The sequence below is a fragment of the Citrus sinensis genome, chromosome 7, assembly GCF_022201045.2.
Source record: "Citrus sinensis cultivar Valencia sweet orange chromosome 7, DVS_A1.0, whole genome shotgun sequence".
In the NCBI taxonomy this organism is placed as follows: Eukaryota; Viridiplantae; Streptophyta; class Magnoliopsida; order Sapindales; family Rutaceae; genus Citrus; species Citrus sinensis.
The window spans coordinates 11,854,315-11,874,248 of NC_068562.1; the positions used below are offsets into that span (position 1 = coordinate 11,854,315).

The 19,934-nt window shown below is 36.8% G+C and overlaps 4 protein-coding genes and 2 non-coding genes across 8 annotated transcripts; 4 read left to right on the plus strand and 2 right to left on the minus strand.

Moving 5' to 3' along the window:
* The first annotated feature begins 146 nt into the window (after positions 1–146).
* LOC127898795 (putative Peroxidase 48) lies at positions 147–1,879 on the plus strand. The gene is made up of 3 exons (XM_052431280.1): positions 147–1,043; positions 1,360–1,548; positions 1,649–1,879. Exons 1-3 carry the CDS (start codon positions 411–413, stop codon positions 1,877–1,879), a joined length of 1,053 nt encoding a protein of 350 aa, XP_052287240.1. The 5' UTR covers positions 147–410.
* Positions 1,880–2,317: 438 nt separating this feature from the next.
* Positions 2,318–4,014, plus strand: LOC112497252 (uncharacterized). The gene is made up of 4 exons (XM_052444163.1): positions 2,318–2,439; positions 2,538–2,863; positions 2,944–3,018; positions 3,096–4,014. Exons 1-4 carry the CDS (start codon positions 2,355–2,357, stop codon positions 3,489–3,491), a joined length of 882 nt encoding a protein of 293 aa, XP_052300123.1. The 5' UTR covers positions 2,318–2,354; the 3' UTR covers positions 3,492–4,014.
* Positions 4,015–4,989: 975 nt separating this feature from the next.
* Positions 4,990–5,073, minus strand: LOC112496446 (small nucleolar RNA snoR114). Its single transcript, XR_003063008.2, has one exon. It is a non-coding gene; the product is annotated as a small nucleolar RNA snoR114 (small nucleolar RNA).
* A 9-nt stretch (positions 5,074–5,082) lies between these two features.
* TRNAG-GCC (transfer RNA glycine (anticodon GCC)) lies at positions 5,083–5,153 on the minus strand. The gene has a single exon. It is a non-coding gene; the product is annotated as a tRNA-Gly (tRNA).
* A 6,170-nt stretch (positions 5,154–11,323) lies between these two features.
* On the plus strand, positions 11,324–15,170 carry LOC102619142 (E3 ubiquitin-protein ligase KEG-like). 2 transcript variants are annotated; one of them, XM_015530762.3, is made up of 6 exons: positions 11,338–11,485; positions 11,747–11,782; positions 11,931–12,301; positions 12,476–12,567; positions 12,822–13,295; positions 13,979–15,170. In XM_015530762.3, exons 3-6 carry the CDS (start codon positions 11,936–11,938, stop codon positions 14,943–14,945), a joined length of 1,899 nt encoding a protein of 632 aa, XP_015386248.2. In that variant the 5' UTR covers positions 11,338–11,485; positions 11,747–11,782; positions 11,931–11,935; the 3' UTR covers positions 14,946–15,170. The 2 variants fall into 2 exon arrangements, with proteins under 2 accessions (XP_006465314.2, XP_015386248.2); XM_006465251.4 differs by lacking the exon at positions 11,747–11,782 and having other exon boundaries at positions 11,324–11,485.
* Positions 15,171–15,735: 565 nt separating this feature from the next.
* On the plus strand, positions 15,736–19,044 carry LOC102618842 (uncharacterized). Of its 2 annotated transcripts, none has more exons than XM_015530758.3 (4): positions 15,736–15,950; positions 16,995–17,185; positions 17,706–18,249; positions 18,490–19,044. In XM_015530758.3, exons 1-4 carry the CDS (start codon positions 15,895–15,897, stop codon positions 18,656–18,658), a joined length of 960 nt encoding a protein of 319 aa, XP_015386244.2. In that variant the 5' UTR covers positions 15,736–15,894; the 3' UTR covers positions 18,659–19,044. The 2 variants fall into 2 exon arrangements, with proteins under 2 accessions (XP_015386244.2, XP_006465313.2); XM_006465250.4 differs by having other exon boundaries at positions 15,739–15,950; positions 17,031–17,185.
* Positions 19,045–19,934: the final 890 nt, after the last annotated feature.

The window sequence follows — 19,934 nt, forward strand, 5'->3', positions numbered from 1 at the left end:
ACATACATTAATACTATTCTAATTATGTGGCATAAGATGTGACCTTTAATTTAGTAAACTCTCTCATTCATAATTATATTGTACATTCTGATTCGTATGAGGGCTATGTGTATGTCAATTCAATTGGATTCACGATCGTTGTTTTTTATTAAAAAATTTGATGGTTGGAAGCAAAATTATCTTAGGTCTTCACCACCTTGGTAAAAAAAATAGTTATCTTGTCTAGTCTAAAATAAAAAGGGGAATGATAAAAGAAATTTATAATAATATTTTGATCAAGATAAATGGCAAATAAACCTACTCCGCTATTGATCATATCCATACATTAACAGCCGTTGATCATTCCTGAGAATCATGATAAAAAAAAAAAACAACCTTAAGTAGTTAAGTGAAATCACTTAACCACTTCAATGTTGGGCATTCTCGTAATTTACCCCAAAACAGACCTAACATACTTTCTGCTTGGAAGGGCATTTTTGTCCACGGGCAACATAATTTCCCGCCATTTTGTACTTCCACGCTCTACTTACAGCCCTCTCCAACGAACAACCATCTCTGAAACTCCTTTCAGGAAAAAAAAAATTCTGAAACCCCACACCAAAAAGCTCACAAACAGAAATCTCCCCCAAAAAGCAAACAAAACAAGAAAAAGAAATGCCGTATCAATCTTGGAACTAGCAACAATGCGAATAGTGATCAGCTTCCCGATCTCTTTCGAGAACCGAAACGCCGATACCAAGAAAGCCTTGAACATCAACTCCACCAGTAATTTCTTGCATTATGTTTGTTACGAGTATCCAGCGTCGGATCCTTCTCTCTTTCGGATAGCCGCCGGCGCTGGGGCCCTGTTCTTGTCCAATGGCGGGAAAATTGAAGAAGGCGACTGTGGCGAGCCTTATGATTCTTTGCAGTACGATTTCAACCGCGATTGGTGCCTACAAGCTGAGGGCCGTATTCGGGCCATGGTTTGGTATCTCCGAAAATCACGCTCCGGTGTAGCTCCTGCTTTCTTGCGCCTCGTTTTCCGGGATTGCTCCATTGAGGTCCATTTTTATTCAGTCAACTTCAGTCAAATATTATTTTGTGTGTGTGTGGGTGTGTTTTTTTTTTTTAATATTCTGAGTTTTGTTAAATCTTGAATTTCTTTTTACTTCTTGCTATTTCTAGTTATTTCATCCACTGATATACTCTCCAAACAATCTTGTTTATTCCGCTAATTTTTCACTAGGGTTATCTGATTTATTCACATTTTGATCTGGGTTAAGCAATTATTTTATGTGTAATTTTGTTAATTGGGTTCTTGCTATTTCAATCAGATTAATTTTGAGTTGAGTTTTCTGTAATTTGGAACTTGTTTAGGGTTGTGATTCTTCAGTTCTACTGGATGAAGCTGATGGAGTAGACTCAGAGAAAATGTCTCTTCCCAGTGAATCTCTCAATCGTTTCTATGTAATCAATATAATCAAAGAGGATCTCGAAGAAATTTTCCCTGGTGTGGTTTCTTATTCGGATACTCTTGCTTTGGCTGCCAGAGAAGGTGTTGTTCTGGTAAATTCCTGTATCATGTGACCATCCAAGTCTATGAAATCTGGCTTTCTATCTATGTTTGTACATTCTGTATAGATAATCATTGTGTCTTTGAATTTAGGCTGGTGGTCCATTCTATCCACTGCATACTGGCAGGAGAGACAGCAGGCTTGCTCTTGCAGATATAGCAACATTTGAGCTTCCTTTACCCAATGCTGATCTGCCTGAAACCCTTGCATCTTTTGCATCAAGGGGGTTTGATTTAAGAGAAACTGTTACATTTTTGGGTAGAGAGAAATCCTTATTTCATTTCACGTTCCTTTTTATTTTCATGGAAAAGAGAAATTTCTGATTTTGGTTTGTATTTAATTGCTGCTGCAACTTTTTGCAATTTCCCCGTTCCAGCTGATTGTCTGATAGTTTAGTTCTGATCTCTTTGGTTCAAAATTTGATACTTGAGCTTAGGAGATTTCTTAAGATTTCTAACTTTGTTATGGTTCAGTTTTGTGATAATAACAAGTACTGTTAGTCTGTGATTTTGTTCCCAGATGCTCATGGCATTGGAGTCATCCACTGCATATTCTTCAAGAGTCATCTCTGTAACTTTGGGAGGATTAATGAATCTCTGGATCCCGGTTTTTTGAATCTGTTGAGATCAAAATGCAGAAACGTGCATTCAGGGAGTGCTGTTCTGGTAAATTGCAGACTACGTACCCAAATTTTATAAATCAGGCTCACTCTTACCTGTGTAAAACCATTGTTTCTTTTGTCTCTTTGAATTTTAGGCTGGTCCATTCAATCCACTCTATATCGGAAGCAGAGACAGTATGCATATGCTTACTTTTGCTGTTATTGCAACGAATGCTGATCTGTCCACATTCGAATTAAGAGAAATGTCTTCCCTCTGCAGGCGTATGTATTTATCTTTTCTTTCCATTTTATGCATTATTCAATCTGATTATGATAGTGTAGTTCAACTAATCATTTATTCAATGTATTTAACCTTACAGAAGCTCTGAAAGCAGTTGTTGTAATAGCAATAATATACTACGCCCTTGGTTCTCAGCCACAACAAATTTATATGGGGCAGAATGGTGTACCAGCAGGAGACCAGGGACGTAAGAGGAAGACAGAGCCAACTCTCAGGGAACTACAGCAGCAGCTGCACACACAAAAGAGGCAGCGAATAACTCACCCCAGATCTAGAAGGTTTATAGGAGGGATGGATCAGCCGGTGCTGTTTGAATTGAAAATCACTTGTGAGATGATGCAATTTGTTTTGACATTATCGCCTGAAGATTCCCTAGATTATGGCACATTCACATATGACATGACGGTCTGTAAACTCACTCATTGTTATTTTCTTTATCTTTATCTTTTTTTTTTGGGACTGATTTTGAATGTTTCAATTACTAGGGATACTGTCGATTCTGCGGTTTTAGTCTACATGTTCCTTTGAATTTCGATACTAGAAGAGAGATCAACAGTACTGTAAGGAAAAAAAAAACTTTTAACTCTCTGGTAATAAAGCTACAGAAAATGTTGTTATCTAATTCGTTGTTCTTTAGTGTAGAGGTTGTGGATGCTATTGTTACGTTGAATTGCAAGGGATAGGAGATCCACTAACTGCTGAACAAGTTAGAAACCACAATTGGGCAACAATTCTCCAATTCTGGAGCTGTAATCTTCGACGTTTCAGAATTAACTTTGTGGAGACCTATTGGGCAGTTCGAGGTGTGCACCGTCAAGAATACATCATCCTGTTGGATTATCATAACCGCTATTTTCATCGTTATCCCAGGCGCTTTGATTCAGATCTGTACAGATTCCGTTATGAGGCTGGCGGAGGCTTGGTTTGCAAAGTAGTTGGGTTGAAGGCTAGAATCCGGGAGGTACGGCGTCAACTGATCCAATTGGATTTGATAGAGCTTCCAGTGAGTAATGTCGCAGCAGCAGCAGCCTAGTGCAATGCAAAGATTCGTGAGTTACAACATAGATTGTTTCCTAGCACTAGAACTTGTCAGATTTTGTACAGATTGTTAATATCATTTGTCTCGTCTGTTGTCATTGGTTTGACCGTCTGGGTTGTGTCATATTGTTTTGCGTTGTTGTGAAAGTAGAGCTGATGTACGAGGAGGATTTTTGATATTAAGATTCGAGGCTTATTTTGGTCACTTGCCCTGCTTCTTTAAGACGACCCATAATTGAAGCAGAGACTTTGTCCTTGTGATGCTGTACAGTGTACGCTCCTGGTCTGGAAGATACTCCCATGGACTGTTGCTATCATTCAAAACAAAGGTTAAGGCATCATCAATTGTGATACTTTCTACACCTTATCATGTCCCTTTTTTTTTTTTATTTTGAAAATCCTTAGCATGTCCTGTTAAATAGCGATTTTGTATGAAATTTGTTAAAGACATGTATGGTTAAGCTGTGCTAAACATTTTATAGCCTCCCAATGTATCATTAGCATTGGAGATGGACTTTCTAATTTTGAAGCCTATTATCTCTGAGGAATTGAATTAGAAATAAGAGACATGTCATCTTGCGAATGTTCATGAGGGCGTCCTTCCTGAGGGGTTCCTTCTTCAAGATTTCCAACACGAGGGGTCTCTTCTCGTGGCGCCTGAGATTTTGGAATGACCTCAAGCCCTTCGCCCATAAAAGTGTCTGGCAGTGCTAGCATCTGCACAAGGTATTCGGGAAAGAGTTCATGAAGGTCATCATCAACAGCCTTGATCCGAATGAGTTCATGAAGGCCATCATCATCTTCACAACTCATATAAAAAATCCCACGAGCCATGTCAACTTCCCCACACAAACAATACGTACTAATCAACGCATTTTGCACAAACACACTAGAATCAAACCCAAATTTCACCGCATGACAATGCAACTCTTTTCCAAACTCCCAGCAATGTCACGCGTAAAACCCTTAAACAAGAACGGAAATGTATAGTTATCACGCCTGACATCACTCTTCAACAAATCCAAATACATCAAAACACCGTTTTTATGAGAATCAATCCTAGAATAACCCTTGATCATAGTGTTCCAAAGAAACACACTTGGTTGGGTAATTTTCCTGAACACTTTACACTCATACTTCAGGTCACCTTTTTCACTACAACAAAAGGTAACGAGTTTGTTTTGGACAGTGGGGTTTTGTTAAAAGTCCAAGCTTGATAGTTTGAGAGTGGATTTGCTTAAGTTGGTGCATGGATTCGCAGGTTTCAAGCAGAGAGATGAGTGGGGTTTCTTGGGTGAGTGTAGATGGTGGTGATATAGAAGAATTAGAAAACATTTTGTTGAACATTGTTGGGGGTTTCTTGAGAATGTGAGTTTTGGAGGGAAATGAGAGTGTCATAAAAGATCAAGAGCAAATTGCTCAGCATTCCATTGAGATTAGAGTAGTAAACAGTAAATAAAAATTTTAATTCCCCAAAAAAGAAAAAAATTGAAGAGCTCAGTCGGCACTTGCATTCATCCAAAGATCAGATGATCGTGATGGACCCAGCCATCACTTGGTGAGTATTTTCATCGCTCCACGAGTTTTGCACCAGCCGGGAATCGAACCCGGGTCTGTACCGTGGCAGGGTACTATTCTACCACTAGACCACTGGTGCCCGATGACAAGTCTGATTCCGATAAATTTATTTTACGAAAGTAAGATGAGTAAAAGCACCAACCAAACGCGCTAAAAGTGCTAAAGTCGGTAAATGATGGTAACAACAATATAACCCAATTTTTGTACCTATTCACAAAGTTAACGAATGAAAGTATTACTTTCTCTAAAATAATAATAATAATAATATAACCTTTTGACCCACTGAATCCAAGAACGTTAAGAAGCAGTACCGTTTCCTAAGTACTGAAATAAAATTCATTACAGTAGGAAAATAATAGGCGGGGAAAGAAAAGGCTAATGACATTTGCTACTATCAAACACCTATAAAAAGAAAAAAGAAAAAAAATCTCCGGAGCAAAACCATCTTTGCACTAATTCTTTTGTTAGATGAAAATGAAACCTACACCTAAACCCCTTTTTCACAGTTGCATTACTGGGAATCAGACGACAGAGATTCATACTGGAGCCAGTCCTCGGCACAAATGAGCGCCTCCAGTGTAAGAGGACGCAATGAAAAGGCTAATGAAATTTGGCTCTTCAATATGGATATTACGGGTTTGCTTGGTTAGGAAATATTTTTAGGAATCATGTATTTAGGATTTGGGTGAGAGAAAATTATTTATGAGAGTGTGGTTGTAATAATTTTTCACATAGTGAATATTTTTTTTTTTTTGTCTCTCGACAATGGCTGTGATTTTTCTCCGAATTTAAAGTTTTCTACGTAAATTTTGTGTTGTGTGATTGATGTATTTTTTATTTAATTTTTCTGTTAATTTATTGCTTGACAAATTGCTTGGAGTGATGAAGCTAAATTTCCTAACAGGAATCAGACGACAGAGATCCATACTGAAGCCAGTCCTTGGCACAAATGAGCGCCTCCAGTTAGGGATGGCAATGGGGAGGGGAGGGGAGGGGAGGGGACCGATCTCCCCGTACCCATCCCCGATATTTTGCGTATGTCCCCGTCCCCTCCCCGTCCCCGTCAGAATTACTTGAGAGAATCCCCATCCCCTCCCCGAATAATAACAGGGGATCCCCGAGGATCCCCGATCCCCGAGGATCCCCGATCCCCGAATAACTAATACATTTTTTTTTCGATTTTGAGTTAATCATATTAAAATAAAAAATTTAAATAAAAGTAAAGTTCGAAATATATCTTACATTAATATCTATTACAAAAGTCACATACATTAAATTAGTAAGTAACGCAACATGCAAGGGATACAAACTTCTTTTACAAACTATCATGAACAAATTAATAGTCTAATACAAAATTGTTACAAATAAAATCGAATTTAGATTCAAGATTAACTTTTTCAATGGTGGCGTGGACACTTTATAAATGTGGACTATTCCCTTTACAACACAATAGTTAAATCGGAGCAAATCAAAAGCAAATATTAGATTAGATATTAAAATTGTGATTCATTGTGGGCAATTATAACATCTAAAAATAAATAAAAAATAGATTTAAGTTTAAAATATTTAAAGAATATTAAAATTTAAAAAAATGTTTGGCTATTAGAATATAGTCGGTCTTTTTAATGTCCTAAATAAAAATTTAGGACTTTAATTAGTTAATTAGACTTAAAAGTTTAATAATATAAATATTTTGATATTTTTTATTTTTACCAATATTTATAATTTTATAATTTAAATTTTATTATTTATTTACTACTAATTTTAAAAAATTAAATGGGGAAATGGGTAGGGGATGGGGATTCCACCTCATCCCCGTCCCCTCCCCGAATACGAAATTGGGTAAAAAAATTTCCCCGTCCCCTCCCCGAATAAGAAATTGGGTATGAAATTATCCCCATACCCTCCCCGAATAGGGAAAATCCCCGAGGGTACCCGTCCCCGTGGGAATTTTTGCCATCCCTACCTCCAGTGTAACAGAACGCAATGAACTCCGGTAACGATTTAAATGTTTGTGATTTCAATTATATCATATCAGTGTTTTAAAAAAAAAAATCTCTTCTCCACTCCCACCCAAATACCACGACTTTGTGCAATTTGTAAACCTAGTTTCTTTCTTTTTATACTTAAACAATGCAGAGAAATATTGCTTCTGTAAGTTTTTATTTTATTTTTTTATTTCATGTTCTTATTATGCGTTTTCAGCAGTTGTTCTGCTCGATCTTCCTGTCCCTTGAATATTTATCTTTCTATACTTATTTTATTTTGGAATCACTGGTACATAAGTTTCAAGTTGTTTCAAATCAGTTTTATTTTTGAGAATTTGATGGAGATTGTTAGTTATTCAAAAACGGGAACGTATAATTGTCAATCCCAAATTTTTTTAAGATAAATTTTTGTTCTGATGGAGTTTGTACAGACAACTCTTTCATTATGCTTTTGTCTAGGTCGTTATATGAAATGTGTCGTCTCAAGAAGAATCACAATGTGGACCGGATTTCTGCGTTACCACAACCAATTTTGCAACTCATCATGTCATTCCTTCCCTTCAAACAACTTGTTCAATTTTGTATGATATCTAAAGTATGGCTACAAGCTTGGCATACATTCTCAGATTTAGAAATTAATGAGGTTAAGTTTCTAGGACCGAGTAAGTAAAAAAGAATCCTGAAATCCCGCTGTTATTGGGAAAAATTTCTGCAAATCCGTCAAAGACATGGGGTGTCTATAAGGAAGTTAACAGTCAAGACCTATGGCAGCGAGGCAGCCTTAAATTTTGCAAACAGATGCATTTCCTATGCAATTGAGAGCAATGTTGAAGAGCTGGAAGTTGAACATCTACGGCGATTGGATACTTGGAACAGTCTGCCTCAAATGGTTGTGTGTTCAAAATCGTTAAAGGTGTTAACATTACAAAACTATAAGTTGGAGTCACTAAGGAATGATGATGTGAAGTTATTATCTTTAAGGAAATTGCACCTGTCAGATGTGTATGCGGATGATCAAGTAATGAACAATTTATTTGCTCAATGCCCTTTGCTACAGCATCCGGAATTTGTTCGTTATAACAGTCTGGTCAATGTAAGCTCCTGTAAGAATCTGAAACACTTGGATTTGTGCGATGGTTCCTATACAGATGAGTGGCTCAACAACCAAATTTCAGGTCTTTCGCTGCTCAAGCAGTTATATATAAGCCTTTGTAACAATATAGAAAGCATTACAATTTCAAGCCTCCGCCTTAAGAAATTGATCATTAATACTTGTGAAAGGTTGGTTGAAGTCAAGATTGACACTCCTAATTTAACGATATTTGCGTATGCTGGTGATTTAGTATCCTTGTCTTTAAGCGCCTTGACTCTGTTAGAAACTGAGCTCTGTGTTGCGGACTGCCCAAGTTGTTAGCCCAATTTGCCCACCAAGAGTCCAAGACAAGGCTAAGAATGCTAGCTTGGCCCAATTCCAGAAAGTTCTAGACAATTCTAGCACATTGAGCTTGTAAATACTCTAGAATTCTCTACACATCTCTAGTACATGCAAATATCTAGAATTCTAGGCACATGGTAGAATTTTTTAGAATCTCTAGAGCTTGGCAAGCCTCCCCTATAAATAGGGCATGCCATTTAGTATTTGCACAACAAGCATTGAGCAAGCAACTCAAGCATTGTAAAGCTCTCTTGTAATCTCTCTTGTTAGTAATACAATTTTCTCATTTGGCTCAATTACTCTCTTCTCTCTAGCACTTCGAAAACCTTTAGGCTTAGCTAGTCGAGAAGCTCAAGGCTTCTTAGCAACCTTAGACAAAGTTGTCTAAGTACCGCACGGGTTTGCTGCGCAAAACACTTATCCCGTGACATCTGTTTCGTTTCTCTTCTCCTTATGACATTTATCACTCTCAATGGTATGTAAAATACTGTGAGCTACTTGCAAGGTTCCATAAGTTGTCTAAAGTGTTGATTTTGCGAGCCTATAACTCTAAGGTATGTTTGATTTATCAAACATCTACTTAAGTTAGGAAAAATTTCCAATTCGGAAATCCCGAACTTTATAACGTCCAAAGTTTTACAATGTTGTAAACTGGTTTACAGTATTGTAAATGCGGGAAGCTATCTTGCAATGTTGCGAATGGATCCCAAACTTTATGGACTTTGGGATAATCGACTGGAAGCGGACTCTCTAAATTTGATCAAGTTTCTTATAAATGATATGTTATAACATTCTTGAGTTCTAACTGTTCAATTTGTTGATTTCATTTTTGAAGATTGTGCGTGTTATTGGAGAATTTAAGCAAATTCTACCTCACCCACTGTCTGGTGCCAAGCATTTGAACTTTACAGCAAGTATAGCGGAACCAAAAATTGCTGTTGCAATATTTATGGATTTTTTGCTCTGGATTTCACCTCACGTAGAGATCGTATGTTTAGATTACCTATACAGAAAGAAGTTTTATTTGAGGGAGCTGCTACCTTACATGCAATGTAAGGTACAGCCTCTCACAAACTCAGTTGTGGGTTCCACTTGGGCCCACCAGCCTTGTGAGAAGTTGTACTTTACATTGCATGTAAGGTAGCAAAAGCCTTTATTTGAAGGTACATTTGTTTGTCTATTTATTTATTTATTATTTTGCGAGTTTTGAACTTGATACATTTTCATTGGTCTGTTTTTACACAATTTTTATGCTTATCTTGCGAAGGGAGTGCTTATCTTGACTATACGGCAAGTGTTCTGGCATTGAATAATGCAACATACATGATTGGCATGACAGATAAGGAAAAACTGTTTGTTTTGATATCAGGATCTTAATTGAATGGCATAAAAGTTGATTTGTTGATGATTTATTGTCGATGAAAGCTAACATAAAATTCTGCCTCCATTGGATATTGCATGCTTGTTTGTTGATTCTCAGGCAAGGTGGAATAGGCATTATGATAATGAAATAAAAACCCAATGTTAATAGTTCAACGTTCACCATTAATTAAAATTCTAAAAATTACACATAAAAGATGATGAGCAATTTTTATAGTATTGCATTGCATCGGCCCAGCGAATTGATTTTTATAGTGATTCATCTATCAACTAGATCTTTTAGAGTAAACTCTCTAGGTATATCGATTTCTATGATGCACATGCAGAAAGCTTTTTTTTTTTTAGTATTTATTTGGGTGTTTACTCTTCCTTCCTTCCTTTTTCTTTCTAAAGAAGAGATAATGATAGATCATGGCCATGTTATTTGATTTACGTGTTTCATATCTTCTTGTATTTCAGTTCACATATAAACAACAGCCTGTTTATGAAGGAGGGACTGCACAATGTTGCAAATCTCTTCCCGTCTCGTGTTGGGAGCATTGCGTGAAGAGAGTTGAGATTAAGGTCATTACTACATATATGGAAAGGAATATTACTACTGAGGAAGTTGACAGGAGCAGCAAGGCAGAAAGTTTCATCTTCGAAGGGCAAAATATTTTGGAGAAGATTGATGGCCTTGCCGCAGGCTCTGAATTGGTGTTTTGACATGGGTGCTTACTGTTATTTTCCTTTCTTTTTTTTGGCTTTTCCTGAAGGATTTTTGTTTTGTTTATTTCTGCTCTTGCTGTTCTCAGCACTACATATGGAGTGAATTGGATTGCTCTTTATCACCCTGATGATTGTCCTTTGAATTTTTTATGTCACTTAGGGAATTGTCATGAATAATCATAATTTTATTGTCATGTAGGGGATTTTCACTAATAAAATGATCCGATCCCCATTATCTAAGTATAAATATGCCAAACCACAAGGGAGTAAAGTGAAAAATTACACATAGTGAGAGAAAATTAGATTTTATGTTCCATTTTTGAATCACAATTTTCAAACGACAACCTCTACCTCCCACGGCAATCTGAATGATTGTGTCTTGTGTGCAGAACCATCAGGCCAGTTCTCGAACTTTTTTGAGTTATTGTTGATATTTTTCAATTTATGTTATTATAGTAATTTTACCCAATTCTTTTATATTCTGATTCTGTCATTTAATTGGATGATTTTTTTCAGGATAATTGTTATATACTCTGTGATTATAACGAAATTATTGATTTCTTTCCCCAAAAAAAAAAAAGAAAAAATCTCTCCCAGCACACCAATCGATCACTCTCCAGGAATATTTAATATGTCATGGTGGTCATAGTGGACACGTGTCGGAATTAGGATGTTCTTTGGTGACGTGGCTTACGTGACACAGACAACAGCGAGTATTGTATATTCCCCCACGTAATGGTGATTCTCAATTTTTTGTCTGTTCATTATCAACTTTCCCAAATTTCCGTTAAAAAAAAAAAAGGAAAAATAAATAAAATGAACCCAGTTACTCATTTCTAGGGTTCAGTTCCAAACTTCACTTTCAAGTTTCAGAGCTCCACAATTTCTCCTCACTCTACGGTAAGTTTCTCTCTCTCTGTCTGTTTCTTTGCTTGGTCCCCAGAAACTGAAAGAAAATAAAAGAAACAATTTTTTGGTTAAGAATCTATAATAAGTGTTAAAAGTGGTAAAGATGAAGAGGGTTGATGGGAATTATAGATTTTGAATTGTATAGATTTCTTTTTAATTTAAAGTTGATTAATTATTGATTGATCAAAATTGTTTTTGACTTTTTGGTTTCTTTGACCCCCCTTTTAAAACAAATTGTTTTAAGTTCTGTAGATTCTGATAAAAGTGGGTCTTAGCTTTTTGAAAGAGGTAAGCTTGTGTTTGAATTAGAAAGAATTTGGGTTCCTAATGGTTTAGTTTTTGCTTCTTCTTGTATGATAGTTGATCGAAATTAGTGGTGGTGTTGATTTTTTTTTTTTTTTTGGTTGGTTTGTTCTCTCTGTGATATTGGTTTTAGGAGAAATGGCTGAACAGATTAGAGCTCCCAAGCCAGCCGCTTCCTTTGAGTATGAGCTATTTGAAGGAGATCCAGACCACCTTAGAACCGTTGTAGCTACACCTACTCAGACAAGGCCTTGGATTGATCCTACTTCATTGAAACTCAAGCACAGAATTGGAAGGGGTCCCTTTGGTGATGTTTGGTTAGCTACGCATCATCAGTCAGCTGATGATTTTGATGAGTATCATGAATTAGCTGTGAAGATGTTGCTTCCACTGAAGGAGGACTGTGCAAAAGTGTTTGTCAATAAGTTTGAAGAGTTGTTTCCAAAGTTCAGAGAAAGCCAAAGTGTTTGTTGGTTGCATGGTATTTCAGTCATTAATGGAAAGGTACTCCCTTTGAAATTTGATTTTTATTTTTTTTATTTTTGGGTCCATGTGTATTTTTATGGTTTCATTCTTGTTTATCGGATGTTTTAGCTTTCCTTTTAATGATCTTTCAGTTACAAGAATTGGATTTATTACTTTCTCTTCTTATTAGTCTGCTATATGACTTCTTGGCAGATTTGTATTGCCATGAAATTTTACGAGGGATCGGTGGGCGATCGAATAGCTCAGCAGAGAGGAGGCAAGCTTCCTTTGCCTGATATCTTGAGGTGACATATTTGGGATATATTTTTATCTTTGGAAGCATGCAGTTCTTTTGCTTCTTCTTTTGTACCCTTATACTTGCTGAGTCTAAAATTGGAATAGCATGTGGCTGCTTACTACACCCACCCACCTGCTATAACTATGCAGCTGCAGTTCCATCTAGTCTGATAGAGCTGAGGCTGTACAATATGAATGTTTGACCCCTGCTAATATAGTTGAAAAAACATTGCTTATTTTCTGAAGATTTTAATGTTTACAGGTATGGGATCCAATTAGCAAAAGGAATCTCGGACTTGCATTCCATTGGGCTGTTGGTGTTGAACTTGAAACCTTCCAACTTACTTCTTAGTGAGCATGACCAACTGGTCCTTGGAGATTTTGGGATCCCTTATCTGCTGCTTGGGAGGTCATTGTCTGATTCAGATATGGCTCTCAGACTGGGAACTCCAAACTACATGGCCCCAGAACAGTGGGAACCGGAAGTGAGGGGTCCTATATCTTTTGAGACAGATACGTGGGGCTTTGGATGTAGTATAATGGAGATGTTGACAGGTATTCAACCCTGGTTTGGTAAATCAGTTGAAGAAATTTATCATTCAGTTGTTATAAAGAAAGAAAAGCCACGTATTCCCAGTGGCCTGCCTCCTGCTGTGGAGAATGTTATTATTGGTTGCTTCGAGTATGATCTCAGAAACCGTCCTCTAATGGCAGATATCTTGCATGCTTTTGAAAGGTAAGCTTTTACATATATTTTTCATCATGCCTTATCATAAAAGTGAAAAACATTTTCATGGTGGTAACCTTTTGTTGTATATTGTTTTAGGAAGAGCTTTTGTAAATTGACATGCTATTGATCTTCCCTTGACTTCTGGTAACTTGCATCTTTTGGTTGTAGGCCTGTGGTATCGACTACAGTAATTCCTTTTAGATCCAAGTAATATGATGAGCTACTAAATTGCTCTGTTGTTGCACAGTGTGAAACCTGCTCACCTTTCACTACTTTAAAAGAAATGAATCTTGTGTCAGATAATGCATACATGCTGACACATCCCATTAGGTGTTGCCCTTCCTAAAACCAGCATTTTCTTACAATAATACACAATATAATGCATTTTTTGTCACGTTTGGTATGCATGAAGCTGACAACTCATACCTTACTTCTAGGTACTTGATATGAATAACTTTTGCTTGTGTAGAGAGGGATGATTGGAAAAGTATTCAATACAATATCTAGTTAACAATATTATTCATATCCTTGCTAGATACTGGCTCTATTTTGTCATGTCTACATATCTTTCTGTCCATCAAAGGGAAAATAATTATTCAAAGCAATTCAACTCAAGTTTGGGGGTTTTCCCTTGCATTTTCTTTTGCTTTGTTTTGGGTTTACATCATGAAAATTTTCAATCCTTGTAGCTCGCAAAATGCTGTTTACAATGATGGAGAATGGACTGGTTTAGGAAGCAGAGCTCTTACTGATACATCTAGCGTAAAAGGTTACACTGCCTGGTATCCTTTGAAGGATCATCTCCAAGTGGGTGACACAGTCCGTTCAAGAAAGCCACTAAATGCACGGAAACCGCAGACAGTGGATGTCCCAGCAGGAACCGTGGTTGGTCTGGATGCTGACACCGATAGAAACAGTTCTGTTCTAGTGAAAATTCCTGGGCTGCACAATCCTCTCAGAGTACAGGAGTCCTCACTTGAGAGGGTCACATTTGGCTTGGCAGCAGGAGATTGGGTTAGCTTAAAGGATGAAAATAGCAGACACTCTTCTGTTGGAGTTCTACACTCTGTGCAGCGTGATGGAAGTGTATCTGTTGGATTTATAGGGTTAGAGACTCTCTGGAGAGGAAATTATTCCGAGATTCAAATGGCCAAGGCTTATTATGTTGGCCAGTTTGTTAGAGTCGGAGCAAATGTGTTCACTCCTCGGTTTGAGTGGCCTCGTAAGAGAGGAGGAGAATGGGCCACTGGGAAGATTTTGCAAGTGCTTCCAAATGGGTGCCTTGTTGTTGGGTTTCCAGGGAGATTCCCATTAGGGCATGGATCTGGCAGCTCTTTGGCGGATCCATCCGAAGTGGAACTTGTTTCTTTTGATACTTGTCCTGGTGTAGTGGAGAAGTATAAACATATCGAGGATTACCACTGGTCTGTGAGACCACTTGCAATTGCACTGGGTTTATTTGCAGCCATGAAACTGGGCTGGTTAGTTGGACGAAGCGTGGGTGGTAGACTGAAGAAGGGCCACGGGAATTCCAAGAGGGGTGGCAACAATTGTCAGGATGGCCAGGCTGCTGGTGGCAATGGAGCTTGGCTTCCCTCACCAGTTGCAAATATTATCTTCAGAGAAGGGGTTCCTGCAACTGCAGCTGCCAGATAATTCCACCTGGATAGGTTTGGTGTATCTCCTAAAACACTAACAGATTGCAGATCATGTGAATTACACTGATATTTAAACTAATAGGGCAGTGTTTTCACATGAAGTGGGCAAGGTTGACTGTAATCTGATACTTTGCTAAACAAATTCTGTCCATGATTAGGAGACAGAGTTGTACATATATATATGTAAATAATCTGAAAATAATGGCTTTATTGTATTTGTACCCTTCTCCGCTTCACAATTCGTTTTTCTCCCAGCACAAACCTTGGACTGGAGCTGGTATGTGGTAACCTTTCAAGCTGGCGCAAACTAATGCATTAAGAGATGCTTGATGCTCTCGACGTGGATGATTCTCACATCTTCCATTAGCAATTTGTATAATTGTCTCTTTGGTTTTCATTAGAAGGTCAAGATTTTACACGCGCGCACGCGCAAATATATATAAAATTCACAACTTGTGGGAAAAAAAAAATTCACAAACATTTATAGTTATTGAACATTTACATATAGGTCTCAACATTTTGGAAAGGGGGCATGCAAACTCCGGATGGTACGTTCGATATTCTCAAAAAATAAAATGATGGTATGCTCGATATTCTCAAATAAATAAAATGAGTAATTAAATTCGAAATGAGCATCGATAAAAAGAAAAAAAAAGATTGTGTCGATTTATCTGTGTTTATGTAACTAATGTATATTTGGTATTTTCCGAATGGGAAACATTAACTTCAGAAATTTTAGCTTATACCCACTTTCCCCCCCCCCCCCCCCCCTCAATTTTACTTGGCAATGTTTACTTTATTCTTCCCCATTAAAAGTTAATTTGCAAATTAGGCCGGCCACCAGAGGTGGTCCAAAGTAATGTGTACTTGCATTTCCATTAAACGATGGAACATTTTCACTTGACGCAAAAGCAAAAGAAAGAGAATCAGAGAAAAAATTCAAGAAAATGAACGTCATGGGAGAAGAAAGCTCTGAAAGAAGAAAGGCAATGAAGGGTCTCTTGTAAGCTTTCGTTAACTTCTCTAATCTCTGCTTTTGTTATTGTTGTTTACTTGATGTCCTAAACATGAAAACAAACATGCACTAAAATCCTGTTGTGTTTGTTTCTCGAGAAAACGACAGAAAAAAGTAAGAAAATGATGGGTTCATAGCGAAATCCACAACGATTCTATATTTTTGGAGGAATCCCCATTTTCTTTTCTTTTCTTTTCTGTTTCAAAAGACTTGCACATAAGCACTGGATTTCGCTTTTGTTTGGTTCCGGAGAAAACAATGAAAGAAAAAGAATAGAAAGTGTGGGGCTTGTGACAAACTAACAATAATCTCTTTCAGACAATATCTATGGTATCGGTATCAGACTCAGATGTCCCAATTCTTGTTTTGGTTTCTTGCTGAGAAAATGGATGTGAAAGCATTAGATATGTTCTGTTTGAATGATGAGAAAATTAAGAAAAGATAACAAGAAATGGATCAATAGTGGTTACTTAATCGACAAATTGTGTAGATCCAATTGTAAAGTTTTAGTTTGCCCTGCACCGATAAATTGATTTATGAGAAGCACTTTATTCTCACAATTAAGCCACAGAATCTTTTGGTCAAGTGAGTTTATCTTGGAAGCTTCAATTTGTAAGAAACAGTCCAACTAATGGTAGCTAAACTCTAATCCAAGCAATTTTTGTAATTTATTGTGAAAGCACTACGGAAGTATTGGAATTTCAAGAAAATTGTAGGATTTTACGAATGCATTTTTGACATTTCTAAGTAGTTTATATCTCTGAAGTATGCTTTCACTACTTTTTGAGATACAGAACCACCGGGAGAAAAAAAATCCATGAGCTAATAACAAACGACGACAAATTTAACCATGACATTATCCAAATTTCTTTCTCCCTTTTTTGATGAAATGATAGACGATGTCTGTCTCAATGTGTGATAAAAAATATATTAGGGAAGTTACAATGAGAGGTTTTGGATTATAGTTTGGGCAAATGTTAATTACCTGAAAAATTACAGTTTGTGTATTTTTTTTTTCTTTTCTGTTTCTAGGTTTCTTGCTTATAAAAAGGGTAATTTTCTTTCTAGTGACTTGGAAGGTCAGGAAAAGGATGAAAGAAGAGTGAGAACAGGCACTCAAAGAGAAGATGCTGGTGAGATTGATAACATAGTTGAGAGGGTTGAAAACATAGTTGAGAGGGTTCAGTGCACAACCATCCACAAGTCTGAATCAAGCAAAAGAGGTGAAGATCTGAAAGAATATTTACCTCTTTTTTGTCGAAATTTCATTTCTTGGCATGAAATGGCATTTTTGTGGAACCCTGAAAGCTCTTGACAGCTTGAGGCGATAGCAAGATCTTTGAATCATTATGGAGTTCATTTATGTAACAGTTCTATTGCCAAGCTTCTGTATTATCTTTTTAAAGTTTAACCAATTTCCTTTCAGGAATGAAGTTTATGGGTGGTTCAGTGCTTTCAATATTTAGAAAAAAAGTTACGAAACATTTTAACAGAGTTCTTTTAAGTAGCATAATTGTGGTGCAGTGGTTGATCTTGATGCATCCTCTTTCCAGCGAAGAAGCTGACTATTTTGGATGGTACCTGCTTTGGGAATAGTGGTGCATTTGAAAAACACTTCAATTATAGATGTTGAGTTCATAGGACATAAAAAATGTTGTTACATTGATGTACAGTCTATTGTTGTGCTCAAATTCTCTGTCCGATCCATTCTCCTTTTAATCTCAAAGTTGATGTGGTAACCAGGTGAAGACATTTCCAGGGAAAAGTATAGTCACTGGAGGCAAGAGCAGAAAACTAGAGCAGTAAGTCTTGAGAAACAGCTCAATTCAAGGTGGGAGCTTGAGGAGCTAATTAAGGAACAGCTGAACAGGTTCAATACCCACTATAACCATTCCAGCATCCCAACATATCTCAAGGATGTGGCCAGCTTCCTCATGCCTAGATGGACTCCACCTCATGAGTTGGCTGCCCTATATTGGATAGGAGATTGGCGGCCCTCTGCCATTCTGGACCTTGCTCGTGGTTTGGTTCGATCCCCATCCTCAATATCATCATCATCCAAATCAGAGTCAAGTGATACTGAACGGCTCCTATCACAGGTCATGCATGAGATACGGATTGAGGAGGCAATAATTGATGAGGAAATGGCTGAGATTCAAGCAACATGTGTCCTTCACCTTCCCTTTGCTTCACTGAACAAAAAGCGGTTAGATGGTTCTGCATTGGGTTTTATTCAGAAAGAATTTAAGAAGATTGAACGAGTCATAATTAAGGCCCAACAGCTCAGGTTGGATTTCTATCTTGATTAAGAAAACTGCTATTACCTGATATATCTAATCTTATTGTGATGCCTACAAAAAATGTCATGCATTGGCTGTTAAATCTGTTTAGCATAGGTGAATTTTACACATTCCATTCACTGGTGGAAGTTTTAAGGCCATTACACCCAAAAAGATAAACACGTCAACTGAAATAACTACCACAAAATGAGAGTTATTGATTGCTAATGTGAAAATTTTCATAACAGGTTGAAGGCATTAGAATTGGTGGTGAAGAAGGTTTTAAGTCCAACTGATGCGGCCAAGTTCTTTGTGGCATTTGAAAGAATTCAAAATGCCATCCATCAGGTTTCTGAGCAGCAGAAATTAGGCAAAGTTCTGGTCACCGTGCCCACCAAGGCCTTCAAAACCAGCTGAGGGCAAACAGTGACAGGGATTCATAAACAAGAGTTGGTTAATGGAGATTCTCCAGGATATAAAAGTCTAGTAGTTGTGTGGAGTATTAAATGTACATTCTTATCTCTTTTGTAATGGTCATAGGCTGTTTCATAAGTGCATTTTTGTAGTGTTATTATGGTTATATAAATATGATGATTTTTTTTAACCCATTATAGCTGTTTTACTTCTTGTAATTCTTGTAATATGTGCATTAGCATTTGGATACTCAATAGCAAAATTAGACGTCCTGAAGATGTAAAAAAATAACTGGTTCCATTGTAGTTCTGTCTTCTGTGCATCTGAGACGACATTTTGTCTTGCTTCTAAATAAATAAACGATAAGTCATGCAAGTTATAATTTGAAAGATCAGTCAGTCTCAAATCATAATTTTTTCACTTGCAACTGGAAGCTCAAGTATATCCGCGAATTATTTATGATCAATTAATATCTGCATGTTTCTCTTAAAATTAAGTGTGTATATGTATAAGTTACATTGTGTGATAGGTTAGGTAATGCCATAGGTATGATTTATTAATACGCTATAACCACATAATATCTTAACTATTCATATCATGTTATTGAATTTTGAAATATTATTAGAGATATTTACATAATTATGGAAAATATGATAACAATCAAGATATTAGAGGATACTAAAATCCATAATGAAAATTTTATTAAATGAATTTAAAAAGGCAAAATATTTTTCTTTCCCCTAACACCTCAAATACCTTTAAGCCACCCATGCTATGCAAGTCTCAAATTCATTTCATGGTGTATTTTGAATTGCAACTCCTCAAGTTCATTTCATGGTTTAATTTGGATAAAAGCAAAACATTCCGTATCGATTGATAGGAGATTGAATCTATCCAAGCACCGATCAAACAATAAGATTTCTGAGTCAAATTTATAAGTCTATATTTCTCTTTCATATTTTCATGCTACCCATTCATCATAACTCAATAAGATAATTTAAGAAGGAAAATGAGAAAAAGTTATCATAGATTTCTTGAAACGATCACAAAATTTAAAGCTAGTTAGGGATAGATTTTACTTATTAAGGTTCCATGTAATACCAACTATAGGTATTGCTGCTGAAAATATAAACTACATAAATTATCAGCCATATACCCTTAAACAACACCCGTATCAAACTTGTGTGAACACTTTTCAAATGTATCACTCATATATCCTAAATTGACAAAATACTTCTGTCGTCCACCAATCCGTTAACTTCCGTTAGAAAGTTAACAG

Excerpts from the sequence above, each read along its gene's own strand:
- LOC127898795 (XM_052431280.1), top strand. The coding sequence starts at position 411 with ATGTTGGGCATTCTCGTAATTTACCCCAAAACAGACCTAACATACTTT. Across the intron at positions 1,044-1,359 it reads TCCGGGATTGCTCCATTGAG|GGTTGTGATTCTTCAGTTCT; the intron begins GTCCATTTTTAT and ends GAACTTGTTTAG. Across the intron at positions 1,549-1,648 it reads CCAGAGAAGGTGTTGTTCTG|GCTGGTGGTCCATTCTATCC; the intron begins GTAAATTCCTGT and ends CTTTGAATTTAG.
- LOC112497252 (XM_052444163.1), top strand. The coding sequence starts at position 2,355 with ATGCATATGCTTACTTTTGCTGTTATTGCAACGAATGCTGATCTGTCC. Across the intron at positions 2,440-2,537 it reads AATGTCTTCCCTCTGCAGGC|AAGCTCTGAAAGCAGTTGTT; the intron begins GTATGTATTTAT and ends TTAACCTTACAG. Across the intron at positions 2,864-2,943 it reads CATTCACATATGACATGACG|GGATACTGTCGATTCTGCGG; the intron begins GTCTGTAAACTC and ends TTCAATTACTAG.
- LOC102619142 (XM_006465251.4), top strand. The coding sequence starts at position 11,936 with ATGGCTGAACAGATTAGAGCTCCCAAGCCAGCCGCTTCCTTTGAGTAT. Across the intron at positions 12,302-12,475 it reads TTTCAGTCATTAATGGAAAG|ATTTGTATTGCCATGAAATT; the intron begins GTACTCCCTTTG and ends ACTTCTTGGCAG. Across the intron at positions 13,296-13,978 it reads ATCTTGCATGCTTTTGAAAG|CTCGCAAAATGCTGTTTACA; the intron begins GTAAGCTTTTAC and ends CAATCCTTGTAG.
- LOC102618842 (XM_015530758.3), top strand. The coding sequence starts at position 15,895 with ATGAACGTCATGGGAGAAGAAAGCTCTGAAAGAAGAAAGGCAATGAAG. Across the intron at positions 15,951-16,994 it reads AAGGCAATGAAGGGTCTCTT|GTTTCTTGCTTATAAAAAGG; the intron begins GTAAGCTTTCGT and ends TTCTGTTTCTAG. Across the intron at positions 18,250-18,489 it reads ATTAAGGCCCAACAGCTCAG|GTTGAAGGCATTAGAATTGG; the intron begins GTTGGATTTCTA and ends TTTTCATAACAG.